Below are 20,089 nucleotides of genomic sequence, written 5' to 3' on the forward strand. Positions count from 1 at the left end.
TTCTCCCTGTGGTCCGGGTAGATTTTTATTTGGGTCCTCCGGTTTTTCCCCTCCACAAACGTGCGTTGAGATTAATTGGCTGCGATAAATGTCTACGTGCTAAGCCACTTTGTTGAGCTATCAGTTGTGTCCAGGTCGCTTCTGGAAGAGATTATAGCTCGGTGGGCTTTACTTGGTAAGATAAAATAGTGTAGTTTTAGTTTAGGCCTGGACCTATCCTATTATAAAACAAATAAGCGAACAATACGTCTCCTCCCTCACATTTCTGTCCCGCCACGTGAATAAATAAGTGGGCGTTTTCGTCTCGCACATCCCATCATCCAGACGGCTCACCTTCTGGGGGAGTGCATCATTTCAGCAGCATTGGTTCAAGACGAGCAAAACTTTGGACAGCACGAGACGTGTTCGCCTGAACTTCTGCTGGGTGAACTTCCTGATGTTCATAGGCACTGGAGAGACAAAGGTGGCGAGGCGTTGTGCTGTGCCAGCCTTATAAATAGGCGCTCGCTAACAGCACTTTTCCCCAAAGGTGTATATACGTCTACACACGGTGATCTTTGTCTCTGTTTTTATAAACCCTTCAGCATTTCTGTGGGAGTTTGTGGTGTGTGTAGTTCATGTCTGTGAGACTAATGGCAATCTGTGTGTGGTGTGTGCATGGTATGTGCAATTTCTGTGTGTGTAGTTAATGTGTACGTGTGTCTGGTGTGATTTATGTCTGTGTGCAATGCGCAATTCATTTATGTCCGTGTGTAATTCTCGTCCGTGCGAGTGCGTGTGCGATTTACAGCTTGTGTGCGCGCGAGTGTGATTGTGTGTAATTCATGTCTGTCTGCCTGCGAGTGTGTGTGTGATTTACGCGCGAGTGTCTGTGCGAGTGTAATTCATGTTTGTGTTCGCGGTGATGTCACGCTAATGCCGGTCCTCCCTCCTCGAGACGCCTTTGTTTATTGACTCTGTCAGCGCATGTGAAGTTAACCGTGTCTGGGCGTCCCGTTGGTGTCTCTAAGCGATGGGACCACTCCTGCCAGCTCTTGGCCTCCAGCCCCTTAAGGGCCATGACCCCGACTGCCTCCCCCTAACCTCACTCACTCTACGTGTCTCGGAGTCGCCATTTGGGGTCTCCGAGTTTTCCTTTGGGTCTCTGAGTGGGTGTCTTGGGGGACAGTAGTGAGAGTTTGTCGTGGGAAGTGAGAGGCGGAAGTGAGAGTGGGTGGTGAGCGCGCGAGCTGTCTTAGCGGTTGGTGAGCTTGCAATGGTGGGTGTGTTGAGAGTGCAGAGCGAGTCGTGCGCGCGAACAGTTTTTCGAGTCGGTGGTGAGGATGCATTGTGTCGTGAGCGAGCATGTATCTGTGTACGTTGAACTTCTTTTGCACCATACGTAGCCAACCGTGCTAATCTGAAGTTTCGGGGAAGGACAACGCTAAACACAAAAAAACTGTTATAAATATATTCGATTTTAATCTAATAAATTCGTTTTCAACTTAAAGAAAATATAGGGGGTTTTTTTTGGTTAGATAGCGTAGATAGAGCAAATTGTAAATGTGGAGTATCTCTCCAACACACCGGTTAGTGCTGTACTAGTGACGACCCTTACTAGTTGGCTGTGTCGGGTGGTGGTGGGTTTAACAACACATTTACGCGATTTAACCCCCCCAAAAAAACCCTGTTATGGAGTTCTAAAGAAGTTAGTTTTCAGTATAGACTTACAAGCGTTTTCAATAAACCATGCCGAGGTGGGAGTGGGTGGTGAGGATGCATGGATGGGTAGCAAGAATGGTTGGTGAGACAGTGGGCGTAGTGAGTGAGTGGCGGTAGCGAGTGAACTTGAGTGCCTGGCGAGCGAGAGTGACGCGATGAGCGAGAGTGGTAGATTCCTGCTGCTCTGCGTGAGCAACGGTCGTCTAGGTTTCGGTTCCACGTTAAGCACGGATCATGTGGTGATGGGAGAGCGGCACGAGTAGAGAGAGAGAATCGGAATGTCTATCAGAATCTTTGTCGACTGGTGGAATCCGATGAGACGTGTAGCTCTTTTTGACACATGTTTGGTAAATATGCGCATGGACGGAGATAGATGCACGATTAGAGAATCACTGGGAGCGAGAGAGATGCACAGGGAGAGCAAGATGGCACAGGGAGAGCGAGAGAGAGAGAGCCATGGGGAGCGAGAGACCCCTTGTGGCGACGATATATCGGCGTCTGGGTCTCCGAATGACGCCGCACGGAAGTTCATTGAGTCCGCGACGAATCTTTTTATCAACACCGCCTGGAATGTCGCAACCTCCTAGTGGCTGCAGGGGTCACGTGACTAATGACCCGCAACACCAAACGAATGTGTAAAATCCCCCCGTACGATTTGGATGAATCCAGGGTGCAGATACAGCCACGTCCCATCATCAAGACTGGATAGACCGGTGGCACACAGGCATCTTGTGTGGGGGGGGGTGTTAAAGGAACCTATCTCTTATTTTTGTTTACATTTCCTCAACAGAAAGAGTCGAGTTGGAACAAACATTGCTTTTGGCGTTGTTCTCTGGACTACCGCTGTTGTTGAGACAAGGCCATAGAGGAGGCTGTCTCTGGTGTAGGCCAATCTGTTTCAAAGACATGCACACATTGTTATCCAAAGCAGTGTTTGTTTGCGTGTTTTACCACAAGCATGTGTGATTAATGCAGCATTGATGCAGGCCTTTGCAATAGGTATGCCTATTTGGCGTTTGAACAACTTAACACAGCTCCTGTGTGTTATTGCCGGAAAGGCTAAAAAGGCTTTGGTCTCTTTTTTTATAATTTTGATACCGGCAACAAAAAGGGTCCCATGGGATTATCCATGGTGGTTGTTTTACGATTCACCAAAGAGTTGAAGCAATTTTTGTTTTGTTGAATCGACACGTTGGCCCTGAGTTCATGGGATAGGGAGGGGAGGAGGAGGTGGGCGGGGGGTGGTGGCAGTTTAATAAAAGCAATCGGCGATAATATTTACGGCCGAGGCGGTCGGGGGTTAGGTCTGCGGGTCGGTCACGTGGGCCAGCTTCGTCGGGAGAGGTTCGCGGTCCGACCGCCCTGGTTGAATCCTGTGGTTATGTAACGACCGCAACGATCATACGCGGCCCTCCGCTTCGCGCTGCAACGATCGTACGCGGGGTCCCGTGACGTCGTTTGCAACGAGAGTTATAAAAAAACACACAATTGCCCTCATAATCGCTTAATTGGGATTTCGCACGCCAGCGGCCATCGTCAACGCCCTGCTCTCGAGAGCTTTTGGCAGGGACCCTGTGCTGTACTCGCTCGGTTCGTCGAAGCTCGGGCTCATCGCGAAGGCGCCGCCGTACCTCGCAGGGCCGGTGCAGTCGGCCGGTCGGAGGGCGTGCACGGTTGCCGTGCGGTTAAAGCCGAGTCGAAATAGTCCGCGCATAAGTCGGTTAAGTAATCGACCGCGACACCGGCGCACACGGCGGGCGGGCCCGGCTCCTTTCCGAATTGCGCAGCGCTTGCAGACGTGCTTTCTGCGGCCGTCTGGAATGCTCTCTTTTTAGGAAGCAACTGGAGCTGTGCACTTTTAAATGATCCAGATCGAACACTCGTTTCTTTAGAACCGCTCTTTGCGTTTAGTTTGTCCTTACCCCCCGCCCCCACCTCCGATTGGCGCGGTTCGATACGTACGGTGCGAAAGACGTTCAACACACATGCACACGTCGCGGAACCCTTGGACGTGTGCCGCCTAGCCGTCGGGGTGCGTGCTGGCATTGACCAGTATTAACCGTTGGGTTCGTACTGCGGTGATCCCGCGCGGGGTTAACCAGGGCGCCCGCCAGGCTCCGAACCGTGAACCTCTTCAACAAAGTGCCCTTTTTACCGGGCTGCCACGGTCGTGGGTTGTGACATCATCGAAGGTCTAATCCTCCACCCCCCCCAGTGGGCAGCAAGATTTGCAATTGTGACATCACCGCCATCAACCACCGTTGATGATGCCCCCCCAAACCCTCATTGTCTGTCTTGTGTGGTCGGATGACTCACACGGATTCCCAGCATCGTGTGCCCTCTTGGCTCCTCAGTGATTCATTTGCCCATTAAGAGGCGCCAGGGCCGTGCTTAAATCTCTATAAATCCCCTTGAGTTAGCGGCGGCGGGCGAGGGAGGAATTGCCGACACTGCAGTGGGTTCGAGATGCTTTTCTCAGGTCTGGGCAGGCGGTGGGTGGGGGTTTGGGAGTTTGGGGGGGGGGGGGAGTGGTGGGGTGGGAGGCGGTGCCGCAGTGTGCGTCGCGCGGTTTTCGTTCCGTCGCGTTTCGTTTGTGCTCGCGTAGAGCGTGTGCGCTGTGCACGCCATGTCGAGTTATCCTGTTGTCGCGTGTGTTGTGCCTGTCTCCTGTGTGTCTTTGTCGTGCGGGTCTCGTGTGTGTGTGTCGTGTATGTGTGTGTCTCGTGTGTGTGTGTGTCTCGTGTGTGTGTGTGTCTCGTGTGTGTGTGTCTCGTGTGTGTGTGTCTCGTGTGTGTGTGTCTCGTGTGTGTGTCTCGTGTGTGTGTGTGTGTCTCGTGTGTGTGTGTGTCTCGTGTATGTGTGTTTGAATGTCGTCGTCGTCGTCTCTTCTGTTCATCGCTGCCTGAAGGGACTGCCGCACAGTTCAGTTGGTGCTGGTCAAAAACAATAATACCTGGGGACACACATGCACTTCTCTTTGAGTTGGTGGTCTAGACAAGGCTGTGTGGAGCAATGTACATGTAAATGAGGTGGTCACATGACATGCACGCAAGGCACGATGGGATGGGAGTCGTGACCTCCTGCTGATTGTGAGCCCGCACACCTTTGCTCTGTGCGTTGTGAAGCTTTGTTTCCAACCTACGCCGGTGCATTCTCTCCTTGTGAGGTGGGGTTTTTTTTTGTATCATCATTTACACAAATTAGGCCGCGTAACCATCCGGCCAATTTTCCGTCAAACAGCTCCTCCCCCACCCGACGCAACGCCCTAATTACACTGTAACTAAAAATATATTTTTTTTGTTCCTGGGTAGTAAGTGTTATTTTCTAATTGCTTATGCCTCAAAAGTACATAAAATGGCTATTATTCCCCACAAACTTGGCTTTTGTAACCAGGACAGAGATATTTTGAAATTTACCTAGTTTCTTTGAGAAAACGTGTGCATTTGTCGGGAATGATAGCCATTTCCTATACTTTTGACGCATAAGCAATTAGAAAAAAAACACTACCCAGGAAAAAAAATCGTGTTGCATAGTGTTATCACCGTTTGGGCCTCGCCTCGCCGCCGTGGGCCGACGATTTGACAGAACGGATCCCTGAGCCCCCCCGCCCCCCCCAAAAAGTTTGTTGGCGATTGAGAAAACCACGTCTCCTCGACGCGTCTTCCAGGGAGTCTGAACACAAAGTCCCGAAATGATCGTAATCGCGACCCGCGAGTGTTGTCGACTACAAGCTCGCGCTCAATTCACACGGGGAAATGCGCACACCCCCCCCCCCCCTCCGTTTGTGGTCGCCATTCACTCGGTGGGGCGGCGAGCCCACTCACCTAGATGCACGGTTTTTGTGACGGAGGTTCGCGGATTTTTGTGTAAACCCCCCCCCCCTGTTCTTGCGGCGTGGTTTGTGCTCTGTACCGGGCTCCTATTGAAATATAACAAAAAAATGACACTGGGAGTGGCGGGATGCGGTGGCGACCGTTCGTCTCGCGCCACCACACATCGTCCACACATCAACGAGCCCACGTGGTAACGAGCGCGACCTCGCTAACGATCACGGCCCCCCCCCTCGTCCGCCTGCGCGCCCCCCCCTTTCCCCTCCTCCAACCCCCCCGCCAGTGCCATTTGAGAGCTGCGGCGAGGCCGTGGAGCTGAGCGCCAACGACCGGCGCTTCACGCTGGAGGCCGATGGCAGCCTGCGTGCCGCACGGACCCTGCGCCTGTCCCGCCGGCCCCTGCACCTGACGGTGAGGGCCCGCGCCGTCGGCAGCGGCCGCACCTGGGAGAGCCCTGTCAAGCTGGTGCCGGGCAAGGCCAAGCGCCGTTCCAAGAACAAGGTGAGGACACGGAGGGGGGGGGGGGCTTGGGGGTTTTTGCGGAGGTTAGGGGCGTGCAGATTGTGCGTTCATCATCACCATCGTCAGCCATGATCGAACCACTCCCGGATGGCGGCATTCCGAAAGCCATCGGCATCTCTCACGGGTCCTGCGCTAACTAACACTAAACTTTTATTTATTTTAAAAAGGTAAGGCCCATTGAGCTACGTAGCTCTTTTTCAGAAGCAACCTGGCTACCGCAAATTATAGCTCAACGGAGTGGCTTATCATTGTGCGCAAATGTAGTTTTAAACGCGTGATGTTGGTTCTAAATGTGGAGGGAAAAACCGGAGGACATGGAGAAAAATCCACGCGTCCACAGGGAGAACATGCAAACTCCAAATATACAGCAGGCATCGGGGTCGGGATTGAACCCACGCCCTCCTGTATACCAGGCGAGGTAGTTAACATCTCACCACCGTGCGATGCGACTATCGTCTGGTCACTGCACAGGAGGCTGATCTCTCTTTCTCTCTGGGTGGAATGGGTAAATAAACAAAACCGTACAACCGTAGTATGATTATTATTCCCGATGTTATCAGTGCTGCATACTTGGCTGGCACGGTGCAAGTGGCAGCTGCAGCGCTGGGTGTTAACCTTCATTGACCCCTGAAAGTGGGTGGGGGTGGGATAAGGGAGGGGAGGGGCCCGTGGGATTAAGGGACCGGCGTGACCTTGCTGATCGAGTCGCTGCAGCTGGAGGAGGAAGAGGAGGAGAAGGAGGAAGCGTGAGTCAGGGGGTTTGCTCTCTCACTCCCGCACTCTGGTGGGGAGCCGTGCCGATACCCCCCCCCCACCCCATACTTGACCCCATACCCCCGCAGAGCAGCGGAATGAGTGCTGCTGTAGTAGAGCGCCCGAAGGGGTTGGGGGGTTGGTGGTGGGGGGGGTGTCGATGATAACAGCGCCAGCTGGAACGGGGGTGGAAGGTGAGGATCGAGCGTTGCACGCGTGAGTTGGTGGTGGGGGAGGGGTCGTGGTTTGGGGGGAGGGAGCTGCTGGCTGACAGGTTGGAGGGGGGTGCCAATCCCCCATGGATTGGGGTTTGTGTGACAGCCCTCCAAATTCCTCGTACCCCTTCGACTGCTTCCCCCCACCCCACCAACCTCCCACCCCCCACCCCACCAACCCCACCAACCCCTCCAACCCCCCCACCCCAAAATTGCCAGCAGCACCTGTGGCGAGGGTGACGGTGCCACTTTGGAATCCGCGCTGGCACAATGGCTGAGTGTTCTCACCTCCGCCTGCCACCCTCACCACCGCCACCACCACCACAGCTGTTCCCCCCCCTCCCATGCCCCCCCCACCCCACTCGGCCTTAATGGATCACTTCCTGCACCACGCAGCTTTGCCGCCGTGCCTAATGAGCACCAGGGGTTAATTGAGTCCACGACCTCTGACCCCCTCCTTGCCCCCCCCCCCCACCGTATAATCGGATTGTTTGAAGTAGGGTAGAGACGATGTGGAGGTACTGCTGCGACGTATCACACGCAAAGACGACGGATGGACATGAGCACGCCTTGTATGAGCACAGTTCCGGTGTGAGCAACGCGTCCTCGCCATTAACTTTGACGCGTACGTTTTTATTCGCAGCCACCGTTACGATTCAGAGTTTATTTTCCGGGTTTAGGCCACTCAACGATCCGGCCAAATTTGTGTCGTTAAGAACACCCCCACCACCGGACCCATGCAAATTGAATCGGCGTGGTTATAATGAGCTCATTATTCTTATTAATTTCGCCTCGAAATTGCGGATTAGAGGTCGGAGGGAAATTAAACAATTTCAAACTATGTTTTTTTTTATTTTACCAGGTAAGGCCCACTGGACTAGATAGCTCGTTTTCAGAAGCGTCCTGGCCACAAATTATAGCCCGATGAAGTGGTTTATCACATGGGCATTTTTACCGTCAAAATACTAATCCCAAGCACACATTAATTCTAAATGTGGAGGGAAAACCTGGAAGAACCGGAGAAAAATCCACACGACCACGGGGAGAACATGCAAACTCCAAATATAACAGGCATACGAGGCGAGGTAGTTAACATCTCGCCACCATGGAGAAATGCGGCAATCTTCAGGTTCAAGGACCGAGGAAAATGGGAACTGTTGGCCGGTGTCGTCCACACGTGGCCCAACGTGACCAACGTTGCTTGTGAAATCCGTAACATTGACTGCGAAACCCCCCCCCCCCCCACGTGGTGAAATTGGGGGTGGGGGGGGGGGGCCTGGCTGGATTTCGAGCGGTGAGGCGTGGCAGTCGCACAGTCGCATGAGAGAGAGTGGGCCGTGTGCGGCACCGTTTGCGGCACCATTTGCGTCGTTCTAACGGAGTCGCCGCACTGCTGACCTTCCACCGCTTTGCCTTGCAGGGAAAGCACGGGGGGACGCCCAAGCAGGAGATGGAGGAGATGGAGCGCGAGGAGGAGGAGCACGAGGAGGCGGGCGTCGGCGCTGCGGGGGAAGAGGAGGCGGCGCACGGAGACGACGGCAGCGTGCTCATGTTCCACCAGCTGCGGCGCGGCAAGCAGCACCGGCAGAAGCGTGGCTGGGTCATCCCGGCGATCAACGTCCCCGAGAACGACCGCGGGCCCTTCCCCAAGCAGCTGGTGCAGGTAAAGGCCCTCCCCTATCCCCCCTCACCCCCTCTACCCCCCCCTTCCCCTCCCCGCCCCACCGGTGTTGAAGTTTTAGCACGCGCGGCACTGTCGCTGTCGTAACGGTGGTGGAGGAAAGACCACAGGGTGGTAGCGGCAGTTCGGTGGTGGTGGTGACGCTCGCACCTTGCAGCAAGAGTGTACCTGATGCCTAGATTCAACCCTCTGTTCAGCAGTGTGTGAATTTCATGCGTTGGTGAGTGTAAGAGTGAATTTGTGTGTGTGTGTCATGTGGTGTATGTGTCTTTTGGGGTTTGTGGTATATTTAGCATGCCATAGATCGGCATGTGATGTTTGTGTGTATACATGTATATATGTTGGGGGAGCGGTGGCCAGTTGGTTAGCACGCATTGCGCTCTGAACCTGGCGACGTGGGTTTGATTTCCACTTACAGCTAACACCCAGTGACAGTTATCTGAACTTGTCCTGGGCCTCCCCGAGGTCGACTTGGCCTCAAACAAGTCCCCGGTGCGATGTATAACAGTCGCCACTGGGGAGATGAAGGCGGCCGGGCGTGTTGATAACCACACACCACATCCCCTCGTGTGCCATGCCGGCCTTCATATTTGCTGCTGCTCGCTAACAGCACTAGCCCCAGCAGTCCGTTGAAGGCTATCCGGGGTATATTTGCGTACGTGTATACATGTGACGTACGAGCGTAGCTATCGTGCAGAGCGTAATGCCGCCCCCTGCCGCCTCCCGCACCCCATCTGCGCCTTCCCCGTGTGCGCTCGCACTCGCTCGCGCATGCGCTCCCACAGATCAAGTCGGACACGCACGGGGAAATCCGCTACAGCATCGTGGGGCCCGGCGCCGACCAGAACCCCATGGGGGTGTTCATCGTGGACCCCGTGACCGGGCGCCTCTCGGTCGCCAAGACCCTGGACCGTGAGCTCATCGCAGAGTATCTGGTGAGGCCAGCCCCCCTCCTCCCGCCCACCCCCACCGAGCCGTGTCTCACCCACGTGAGCACACCCACGTGAGCTCACCCACGTGTGTGTTCGCGTAGTAAGGTCCAGGCCTGTGTTGCGGAGTTTGCTCAAACTTCCTGGCCCCCGGACCACTCGGTCAATGTAAACATTTCCGTGGTGCAACCCCCCCCCGCCCCTGGTGACAAAAAACTCTCTAAATACCAATATTACAAAATTATATTCATATTACCGGAATCTAATAAAAAACATTAACGTAGCTATAACGGTTTTGTTTTTTTAGGTGGAGAATTTAGATCTCAGGGTTCGGGTAGTTTAATTGGCGTAAACATTTGCGGATCAACCTGCAATTAGCATCGCTGCCCAGCGGACCTCCAGGAGTACCGTCCCGGACCGCTGGTGGTCCAGGTACTACCCTTAGAGAACCACCGCTCTAGAGGGATGTTTGGCCAACTCTTAAACATCCAAACGTAGGCGACTACAACCACATCACCACCACAACAACAAGACGCAGGGGCAAAAGACAAAGGATCCTTTGTATAGCATGTCGTAGACGGTTGATGCAAGTGCTGTTAGCGAGCACCACATGAAGTCTAACATTGTGCACGACGGGGTGGGTGGCCAGCAACCACGCTTTTGTTTCCAGAGTGGTGATGTTTACACAGCGAGATCCAGGGGCAGCCAGGGCAGTCGGGGGCAGCCAGGGCAGTCGGGGGCAGCACCAATAACAATGGGACTCAGGGGCAGCCAGGGCAGTTGGGGGCAGCACCAATGACAATGGGACCCAGGGGCAGCCAGGACAGCAGCAATGGCGATGAGAACCAGGACACCTAACATCTACCAGTCCCCACGCGCTTTCTCGCATCCCCGCGTGTATCGCATGTGCGTGCGTTGCGTGTAACGCGCGTGTGCGTTGCGTGTGCGTTGCGTGCCCGCTGCAGCTCAAGGGCCACGCGGTGGACATGAACGGGCGTCCGGTGGAGAGCCCCGTGGACCTCGTCATCAACGTCATCGACATGAACGACAACCGGCCCGAGTTCGCCACGCCTGTTTTCCAGGGCTCCGTGGCTGAGGGCTCCCCACCAGGTGCGGTGTACGGACGCATACAGACGGGCGTGGTGGTGACGGTGGTGACGGTGGTGACGGTGGTGACGGTGGTGACGGTGGTGACGGTGGTGACGGTGGTGACGGTGGTGACGGTGGTGACGGTGGTGACGGTGGTGATGGGTGTGTGATAGTGATAGAGGTAGTGATGGGGGTGGCGACAGTGGTGGTGGTGATGAAGGTGGTGGTGGCAGTGGGGATATTGGTGGTGAATGTGGTAGAGGTGGCAATAGGCATGGTGGTGATGTTGGTAAAGAAGGTGATGGTGGTGTTGGTGATGGTGGTGGTGCTGATTGATAACAATCATAATGATGTTTATGATTTAACAAATGAAAGCTGGTTTAATTCATTATGGTTGTGATGACATTATTTATAACATCCTTGATGTGGATGTTGATGATAACGACGACGATGGTGAGAATGACAAGAATGGTGGAGGTTGTGATGCGAACGAATATAATGTTTATATTCTTGGATCGTTTGGTAAAGTCACGTAGATAGGTTCAAAGAAAATAACAACCTACCTACGTCACTTTTTTTCTCTCCACCTGAAGAAAACCGCGTGTGTTGTGATCGAAACGTCGTGGGTTTTTTGCTTTAAATTTAGATTTTTGTTTCCTATCTACATGACTTGACCGAAAGACCCAAGAATATGAATTACTGCAGTCACGAAAGCTTCAAATCAAGGCTATAATGTTTGTTCTTGATAGTAACGATGTCCCTGCCCTCCTCCCTCCCTGCCCTCCCTCCCCCGGCAGGCACGCCGGTGATGACGGTCACGGCGAGCGACAAGGACGACGCCTTATCGGCCAACGGCATGATTCGCTACAAGATCATGTCGCAGGTTCCCAAGATGCCCTTCGACCACATGTTCACCATCAACAACGCCACGGGCGTCATCAGCACCATTGCCGCCGGGCTGGACCGCGAGGTGCGTTATCACGCGGCAACCGCCGCCGATTGGCTGATGTCGGTCCAGGGGGGGTGGTGGCTAATCTCTGGGGTTGTGTGTACCGTTACATTTTGCGTTTTCAGTTGTGTATGTATGCACGTTGAACGTCTGTCGCGCACCGTACGCAGGTACGAGGGAAGGACAACAGGCTAAGCACCAAAAGCAGTTGTAAAAAACGAGTTTTCATTCCATATTTCAAAGTGCATAGCTCCAGTGGCTTCCGAATATTGTGTGTCTCGGAAGCGACAGTGTCGCGGCTAGCGCATTGCGCTACGAACCCGGGGACCTTAGTTCGATTCCCGGTCATGGTCCAACACCAGTGACCGTCGACTCGCCCTCAAATGAGTACCTGCTGCAGTGTGAAAACATCTTCACTAGGGAGACAAAGGCGGCCAGGCGTGATGCAGGTCACCCACCTCCTCGTGTGGCGTGCCCGCCTTCCATAGTTGCTGCTCGCTTTACAGCACTTGCCCCAAAGGTCTGTTGAGGCTACACGGGGAATATTTGTCCTCGTTCTTTATCTTTAAAGGGTGTGTCTGTGTTGCCCGTGTGTAGAGGACGCCGCAGTACATGCTGGTGGTGCAGGCCTCGGACATGGAGGGTGACCCGAACATCGGCCTCACGAACACGGCCACCGCCATCGTCACCATCACCGACAAGAACGACAATGCCCCCGAGTTTACGGGCAGAACCGTACGCACTGCCGCCACCACACTCACCGCGCATGGTCCGTAGACTAACATTGCATGTAGATTTAAATTGCACGTAGGGGCAAATGGCCCGTAGGCTTACATTGCCTCTAGAATTAACATTCGCCAATGACTAACATTTCCCGGTTGGCAAGATGTTAACTTCCTTGTGTGGTATGCGGAAGGTCGTGGGTTTGATCCTGACCCTGATGCCTGTATATTTGGAATTTGCATGTTCTCCCCGTGGTGGTCGTGTGGATTTTATTTTTTCCGGGTCTTGCGGGCTTTCCCTCCACACTTAGAATTTAATGTGCGTTCAGAGCTGTTGTATACATTTCCACGTGATGATGAGCCACTTCGTTGAGCTACCATTTTTTGGCTAGGTTGCTGCTAAAAACAGAGATAATAGCTCCGTGTGGGGCCTTACCTGGTAAAATAATTTGTTTTTTTTTTATATATTTGAGACGGGCGGAACAATGATCTGATGACGTCGCCCCCCCACCCCCTTGCCGCCCCCCCACCGTCTCCGCCCCGCCACAGTTCAGCGGCACGGCGCGCGAGAACGCGGTGAACGTGACGGTGACGACGCTGACGGTGACGGACATGGACGAGCCCGGCACGCCGGCGTGGCGCACCCGCTACGTCATCCGTGGCGGGGACCCCGGCAAGAACTTCGCCGTGGAGACCGACCCCCGCACCAACGACGGCAGGCTCTACGTCGTCAAGGTTGGGGGGGGGGATGGTGATGGTGGGAGGAGGGGGAGGGCGGTGGGAGGGGTCTGTCACGCACCGCCACGGCGGAGACGGTGATGGTGGTTGGGTAGTGATAGTGGTGGTGATGATGAGGTCGTGGTGGTGGTAGTGGTAGTGATGACGATGGTCATGGTGACGGGGTTAACGTAGGTGATGATGATGGGGTAATGTAGGTGATGATGATGGGGTAGTGGTGGTGGTGATAATGGGGTGGTAATGGGGCTGTGGTGATGGTGCTGATTATAGAGTAATGGTGCTGATGATGGGGGTAGTTGATGGTAATGGTCGTGGTGGCGGGGAGGGTGATGCGGTGATAATGGTAATGGGAGTGGCGTCGCGATGTTGTTGATTGGGTGGTGATGGGGGGAGAGGTGGCGTGATGGTGGTGATGCGATGATAGGGTAGTGATGGTGAAGGGAGGTTGACATGACAATGGTGGTGATGGTCGCGTGATGATAGTGATGGAGGTGGCAAGGCGAAGTTCGTGGTGATGTTGCCGATGGGTGACGGCGGTTATGACGTGGGGATGGTGGTGATGATGAGGGTGGCTATCATGTGACAGGCGTCGGTGGTGACTGTGCAGCAATCGTGGCGATGTTGGCGATGACGCAGCGTTTGATTGGTGGAGGGTAACGTTTGTGTGGTGTGTGTGTACGCCGCAGCCCCTGGACTTTGAGAACTCGTCGAAATACAACCTCGTCATCGCTGCGGAGAATGAGGTGTCGCTCGAGAGCGCTCAGTTTGGACCGGCAAGCACTGCGACCGTCACCGTGAGTGCCCCCCGCGGCCCCCCACTGCCCCCCGCGGTTTCCCGTGGTCCCCCACAGGTTTCGCCTTACAGCTTCCTGTGCCACTTGCGGCCCAGATTTTTAGTCCACGCATCAGCGCAGAAACTGATACCACCTCAAACAGCGATAACTTTAGTCGTGCCCATTTATTATTTATAATTTCCTCGGCCAATGAGAATGAATTACTTAAACACCCCACTTATTTTATTATTTCAAGTCCAGTAGACCTCTTATTCACAGGTGTCTCCTGGACATCTGTGAAAAAGAGCTTTATAGCTGATCGGATTCCTCCAGTATAAATAAATATTCCGATTCTGAAGTGGTCCTGTTGTGTGATTCTGTGTCGGAATGTATGTCGTGTGTGGGTTTCTGTGTGTCCCTGTCGATAGGCGTTCACAGGTGCTCGCTCGCTAACAGCACTTGCTTCTACAGTTTGTTAAGCCTATACGGGGTTATCTTTGTCTTTGTATGTGTGCCCGAGTGTTTTTGGACACGTTCCCATCAGTGAGCTCTTCTGCGTTGGCTGGGTCATGTTGCCCGTGTGCCCTGCCACCGCATACCTACACAGCTTCCGATTGGCCAGACAGAGGGGGCTTAAATGGGCACGGCACGGGCTGGAGAATTGATGAAGTGATGCAATAGAGGAGGATGTGGAGCTGAGTGGACCGGTACCAGCGGTGTCAAGATCGTCCTCAGTGGAGGACGCTCGTGAACCACACTACAGGGCAGTTTTGGAGGCAGTCACCGTTTAGTAAAAGCATAGGGCAAGGAGTGACGCTCACAATAACGAGTGGATCACTGGGTAGCTAAAATACAGCAATGTGGCACAGTGGAGAGGACAGATAGTGCATCTGCCAGTCATCTCAGTAAGCCAACCCATGGCACCTGGGTCTGTCCCGTGACCTCCTGCCAGTGAGCCTTCAACACTTAACTTGGCCGTAAAGTACACTTAGCCTGGCACAGGCGCTGTGGTGACGTCACCACCACTTAGTGGCGAATGGCGGCTGTTGTTGCTTTTGTGTGTCCGTGTGTGTCTGTATGCCCCTGTGTTTATGCCCGAGTGTACTTTTCTGCGTGTCTTATCTCTTTGTAAACTCAAATATTTCATCCGCATAATCCCTTAAGATGTAAGCATCCCATGTGCACGGGTGGTTCAGCGAGTGAACACACGTGTGTGCCCGGTAGTGCAGCGGTTAGCGCGCTCCGCTACTTACCTGGGGAAGCGAGTTTTATTCCCGTTCACGGCCACCAACACCAGTGATGATTATCGGAACCGGTCCTGGGCCTCCCCCGAGGTCATCTCAGCCCGAAATGAGTACCTGGTGCGGTGTGTGAACATCGCCACCGGGGAGACCACGGTCGGCCGGGTGTGGTGCCGGCCACCCGTCCTCTCGTGCGCCATGCCAGCCTTCACAGGTGCTGCTCGCTCACAGCACTTGTCACCAACAGTCTGTCAAGGCGACACGGGGGGACCTTTGTTTTTGAAGCACAGTGCTGGTGATGGCCACACCACCTCCTCCCGCACGATCGCCCACACCGTGCCCCCCCCTCCCTCACCTTAACAGGTGCTCGCTAACAGCCCCCCCCTCCGCCCGGTAGGTGACGGTGGAAGACGAGAACGAGGGGCCGGTGTTCGAGCCGCTGCGGCGCGAGGTGAAGCTCGCCGAGGGCCTCCCCGTGGGCCAGCACGTGACCAACATGGTGGCGCGTGACCCCGACATCGCGCAGAGGCAGACCGTGCGGTGAGGCCTTCCCAGCCACCCTCCTGTCTGCGCCCGTCGCCGCCCGGCCAGCCAACCCTTCCTCCCACCCTCTGTGTGTGTGCGCGCACCTCACCTGTGTGTGACTCACTCTGTTCGGCTGTGTGACACTTAGCTGTGTGATCGCCTGCATGAACTCTGTTCATATGTGCGAGACTCACCTGTGTGACTCACCTCTGTGCACCTGTGCGAGACTCACCTCTGTGTGACTCATCTTTGTTCACCTGTGCGAGACTAACCTCTGTGTGTGACTCATCTCTGTTCACCTGTGCAAGACTAACCTCTGTGTGTGACTCATCTCTGTGCACCTGTGCGAGACTAACCTCTGTGTTTGACTCATCTCTGTTCACCTGTGCAAGACTCACCTGTGCATGTGTGACTCGCCTCTGTACACCTGTGCGAGCCTCACCTGTGCGTGTGTGTCTGCGTGCTGGGGGCCGCGTGCAGCTACAAGAAGCTTTCTGTGCCGGGCGACTGGCTGGACATCGACCCCGTGAGCGGCAAGGTGACCACGGCCGTGGTGCTGGACCGCGAGGCGGCCCTGGTGCAGGCCAACACCTACACGGCCACCTTCCTGGCCACGGATGACGGTGAGGGCCGCCCCTCCCTGACACTCTCCCCCCACGCTGCCCCCCTGTTAATGGACACGCCCCAGCCACACACCACAACAACACATTCGCTCGGTTATTCACTCATTCGTCATCACACCCTACTGACTCGCCATCACTCGCTCGCCATCACTCGCTCACCATCACTCGCTCACCATCACTCGCTCACCATCACTCGCTCACCAGCTTGCCATCACTCGCTCACTCACTCGCCATCACTCACCATGACTCGCTCGCTCACTCACCATCACTCGCTCACTCACCATCACTCACTTGCTCACTTGCCATCACTCGATCACTCACTTGCTCGCTCACTCGCCAATCACTCGCTGGCTCACCATCACGCCGCGCTCACTCCTTAGCGTGGTTGGCTATTTTTTAAAGGCGCAATTCACAAAATTATTGAGTTGGTGCGTCTTTTAGGTAGACTCAGCCTTAAAATGCATACCCGGTCCGCGTCTGGAGCGGTGATGGAAGGGTCGGCGCACTGCACTACAGCCTGAGTTCGATTCCCGCTCATGGCCAACATCCTTTGGTTGACTCGGCCTCAAACGAGAGTACCCGGTGCCGTGTGTGTGTGTAAACATCGTCACTGGGGAGACAAAGGCGGCCGGGTTTGGCAAACTGGCCACCCAACCCCCCCTCCCCATCGTGTGCCGGCCTTCACAGGTGCCGCTCGCTTATACGACAGCGCTTGCCCCAACGGTTTGTAGAAGGCTAACGAGTGGTGGGGGCGCGCGGGGATCTTCATTCTTGTCTTTGCGTGCCGGTGAGAGCAGGCAGCCCCGTGGCGAGCGGCACGGGGACGCTGGTGCTGCTGCTGTCGGACGTCAACGACAACGCCCCCATCGTGTGGCCCGACGAGGCCACGGTGTGCGACGTGCGGGGCGGCACCGTCAACGTCACCGCCAGGGACGCCGACGAGGACTTCAACGGCAGTCCCTTCAGCTTCCAGCTGCCGCCCGGCAACCCCGACCCCAACAACAACTGGACCATCCACCGGGTCGACGGTGCGTGGGGACCCCTGCCCCCCCCCCCCCCGTTGCCCGTGCTGCCCTTGCACTGCACCGCACCACCCGCACTACCACGTCCGGCTGTGGGGACAGCAAATCGCACTCGCTCGCAATCACGCCGCACTCACTCGCTATCACTCGCTCGCCATTACTGGCTCTCCATCACGCAGCACTCACACGCTCGCCATCACTCCTGCGCTTGCACTGCCCCCTACCCTGACTCCCTGTGCCCCCACCTTACTGTTGTCCTGTGTTGTCAGCAGAGGGCAGCGCAGCAATACCCAATGGCCTACTCAAGGATTGCTTCACATCTCGCCAAATATATATCTTTTTCTCGTGAACCCACTGAGCGTGGGGGTGGCACGCGACTGAGCAGTCGCGAGCCACAGCCATGGCCAGTGGTATACTGGATGTGGTGTGCCGGGTAATGGAAATATTTTCCGGGCTTGCCGAACCAGACGGATCTCCGTTCCCCCTCTCTCCCCAGCTTGAGCCATAAGACCGAGTTGCCAAATCCTGCCAGATTGATCGATGAAATAGAGCAGCGTGCAGCATTGCACGCGCGAAAGCCCGTCATCCTTGCCCAGACCACCAGTCCAAAATAACTGAACGCGTGGTCCGTTTTTGTCGATCTGTACCTCATGACTCGTTGACGAGAGTTGAGAAAATGTGGCCACCCCGACTGTTTGGAGCCGGCGGCGGTTTCCGAATGAGCAGGTGGTCTGGGCAAGGCCCGAGAGCCACTGGAGCACGCGGCACCGCCGTGCACCCCCCCCCTCCCCCCACGGCGCGCGTGTTGTCAACTCTTGTTTCCAGGAATTCTTATGCCGCCACGGGTTTTTGCCGTCACGCGCACACTTCCCACCCTTGGCCGTATCGCGGGAACATTTTTCCGCTCTACGCTCACCGCTCGCTCGCACCGCGCTCTGCTCCCTTACCCCCCCCCTCCCCTCCCGGCCGGCCTCCAGGCAGCAGCTCTCAGCTGCGCATGAAGGTGGCGCTGCCGGAGGGCCTGTACTTTGTGCCGCTGCTCATCTCGGACTCGGGCAACCCGGCGATGAGCGCCGTGTCGGAGCTCGAGGTGAAGGTGTGCGCCTGCGATCAGCACGGCGACTGCGTCAACCGCGCCGCCATCGCCGCCGCGGGACTCGGCACCGGCGCCATTGTGGCCATCCTCCTCTGCCTGCTGCTGCTTCTCAGTGAGTTCGTCGTCGTCGAAGCTGTTGGCATCGTCGGAGGGGGCGGTGGGGGTGGGGGGGGGGGGACCCGGTGCTGTGGACGTGGCCCCCGGCATGGGGATTAGTGTGGCGCGATCGCCGTTGGTTTGCGGAGGCTTTCGCGGTTTTACCGGGGTGGGCCGCCCCGGTTAAACGCGGCGGCCGCGCGTGTTAACCGTAAATAATAAATGCACCGAAGCGCGCCGCCCCGTTTAACTGGCAGCGGCAGTAGCGGCACGCTGGAGGGGCCGCGAGGTCGGTCGCAGCGAGGAGGGGGAGGACGCTGCCTGCCGGCGTTGCCGTGGTCCACATTTGCCAAGCGTAAAAATGATTCCGCAAATGACCCCCGCTCTGACCCGTGACCCCTGCTCTGACCCGTGACCCCCCCGCCCCGCCCCCGTGTCTCCCCGGCGTGTAGTCCTGGTGCTGCTCTTCGTCGTGTACAAGAGGCGCCGCGACAAGGACCGCGTCGCCAAGCAGCTGCTCATCGACCCCGAGGACGACGTGCGCGACAACATCCTCAAGTACGACGAGGAGGGCGGGGGAGAGGAAGACCAGGTGAGAGGCGTGGGCCACGCTCCCCGACACAGCGCACCGCCACCGCGCGCTGGCGCTGCGCTGCGCTTGCACGTCGGCGCGGTGCGTTTACGCGGTGCGGCGTGCCTGGTGCGCCGGTGCGGCGAGACCGCGGCACGGTGAGTTGGTGGTGCGGAGAGGCGGTGGTACAGTGGCGCGGGTTGGGACGGTGGTGCGGTTTGACTGTCCGGTGAGAGACTGTCTGGCGGCAGTGCCTGCGTGTCCACGCGCCGGTGCGGTGAGACGGTGGCGCGGTGAGCCGGCGTGACGGCGCGGTGCGTCTGCGCGTCTGCCCGCGCGCGCCGCAGGACTACGACCCGTCGCAGCTGCAGCACATGAGCGAGCTGCTGCCGCTGGAGGCGCCGTACGGCAAGGGCCCCGGCGTGCGCCGTCTGGACGAGCGGCCGTCGGTGGCCGAGCCGTGCTACCCGTCGCGCTCGGGGGCGCCGCACCCCAGCGACATCGGCGACTTCATCAACGAGGTGGGTGGTAACGGGCGGGTGGGGGGGGAGGGGGATGTGGCAAACGTCGCATGCACGTAGGGGATGGAACTGCACACGACCAAACCCAGCGCCGCGCACGTAAACCACCACTCCGCCACGTCAAACGATGCACACAGCACAAGACAAAGGTCCCATCCCCCCCAGTCTCGGCTTTAACAAACTGTTGGAGGCAAGTGCCGTTCGCGAGGAGCAGTGCCTACGAATGCCGGCACAGCACACGAAGGAGGGTGGGCGGCCAGCACCATGCCCGCTGGCCGTCTTTGTCTCCCCCCAGTGGCGATGTTGACACACTGCACCCGGGACTCATTTGAGGCGGAGTCGAGCTAGGGGGGAGGCCCAGGACCGGTTCAAATAATCGTCACTGGTGTTGGCCGTGAGCGGGAATCCAACCCGGGTCGCCGGGTTCGTAGCGCCTCCAATTAGCACAGTTGGCTACGTACGGTGCCATAGAAGTTCTACATATACGCATAC

At 56.4% G+C, this 20,089-nt stretch overlaps 1 protein-coding gene across 1 annotated transcript in view; it reads left to right on the plus strand.

The window, feature by feature from the left end:
• LOC116954200 (cadherin-2-like) overlaps positions 1–20,089 on the plus strand; it is a 40,289-nt gene that overhangs the window by 16,142 nt on the left and 4,058 nt on the right. The window contains exons 3-16 of the mRNA XM_032974725.2: positions 5,815–6,032; positions 8,442–8,684; positions 9,488–9,637; positions 10,597–10,741; positions 11,518–11,690; positions 12,267–12,404; positions 12,941–13,126; positions 13,816–13,923; positions 15,541–15,683; positions 16,149–16,291; positions 17,089–17,319; positions 18,291–18,521; positions 18,958–19,097; positions 19,424–19,597. Coding sequence (XP_032830616.1) covers positions 5,815–6,032; positions 8,442–8,684; positions 9,488–9,637; positions 10,597–10,741; positions 11,518–11,690; positions 12,267–12,404; positions 12,941–13,126; positions 13,816–13,923; positions 15,541–15,683; positions 16,149–16,291; positions 17,089–17,319; positions 18,291–18,521; positions 18,958–19,097; positions 19,424–19,597 — 2,423 coding nt within the window. The remainder of the gene's footprint in view (positions 1–5,814; positions 6,033–8,441; positions 8,685–9,487; positions 9,638–10,596; positions 10,742–11,517; positions 11,691–12,266; positions 12,405–12,940; positions 13,127–13,815; positions 13,924–15,540; positions 15,684–16,148; positions 16,292–17,088; positions 17,320–18,290; positions 18,522–18,957; positions 19,098–19,423; positions 19,598–20,089) is intronic.

This window comes from Petromyzon marinus, chromosome 54, assembly GCF_048934315.1.
Source record: "Petromyzon marinus isolate PM22_M1 ecotype Great Lakes invasive population chromosome 54, UKy_Petmar_22M1.pri1.0, whole genome shotgun sequence".
In the NCBI taxonomy this organism is placed as follows: Eukaryota; Metazoa; Chordata; class Hyperoartia; order Petromyzontiformes; family Petromyzontidae; genus Petromyzon; species Petromyzon marinus.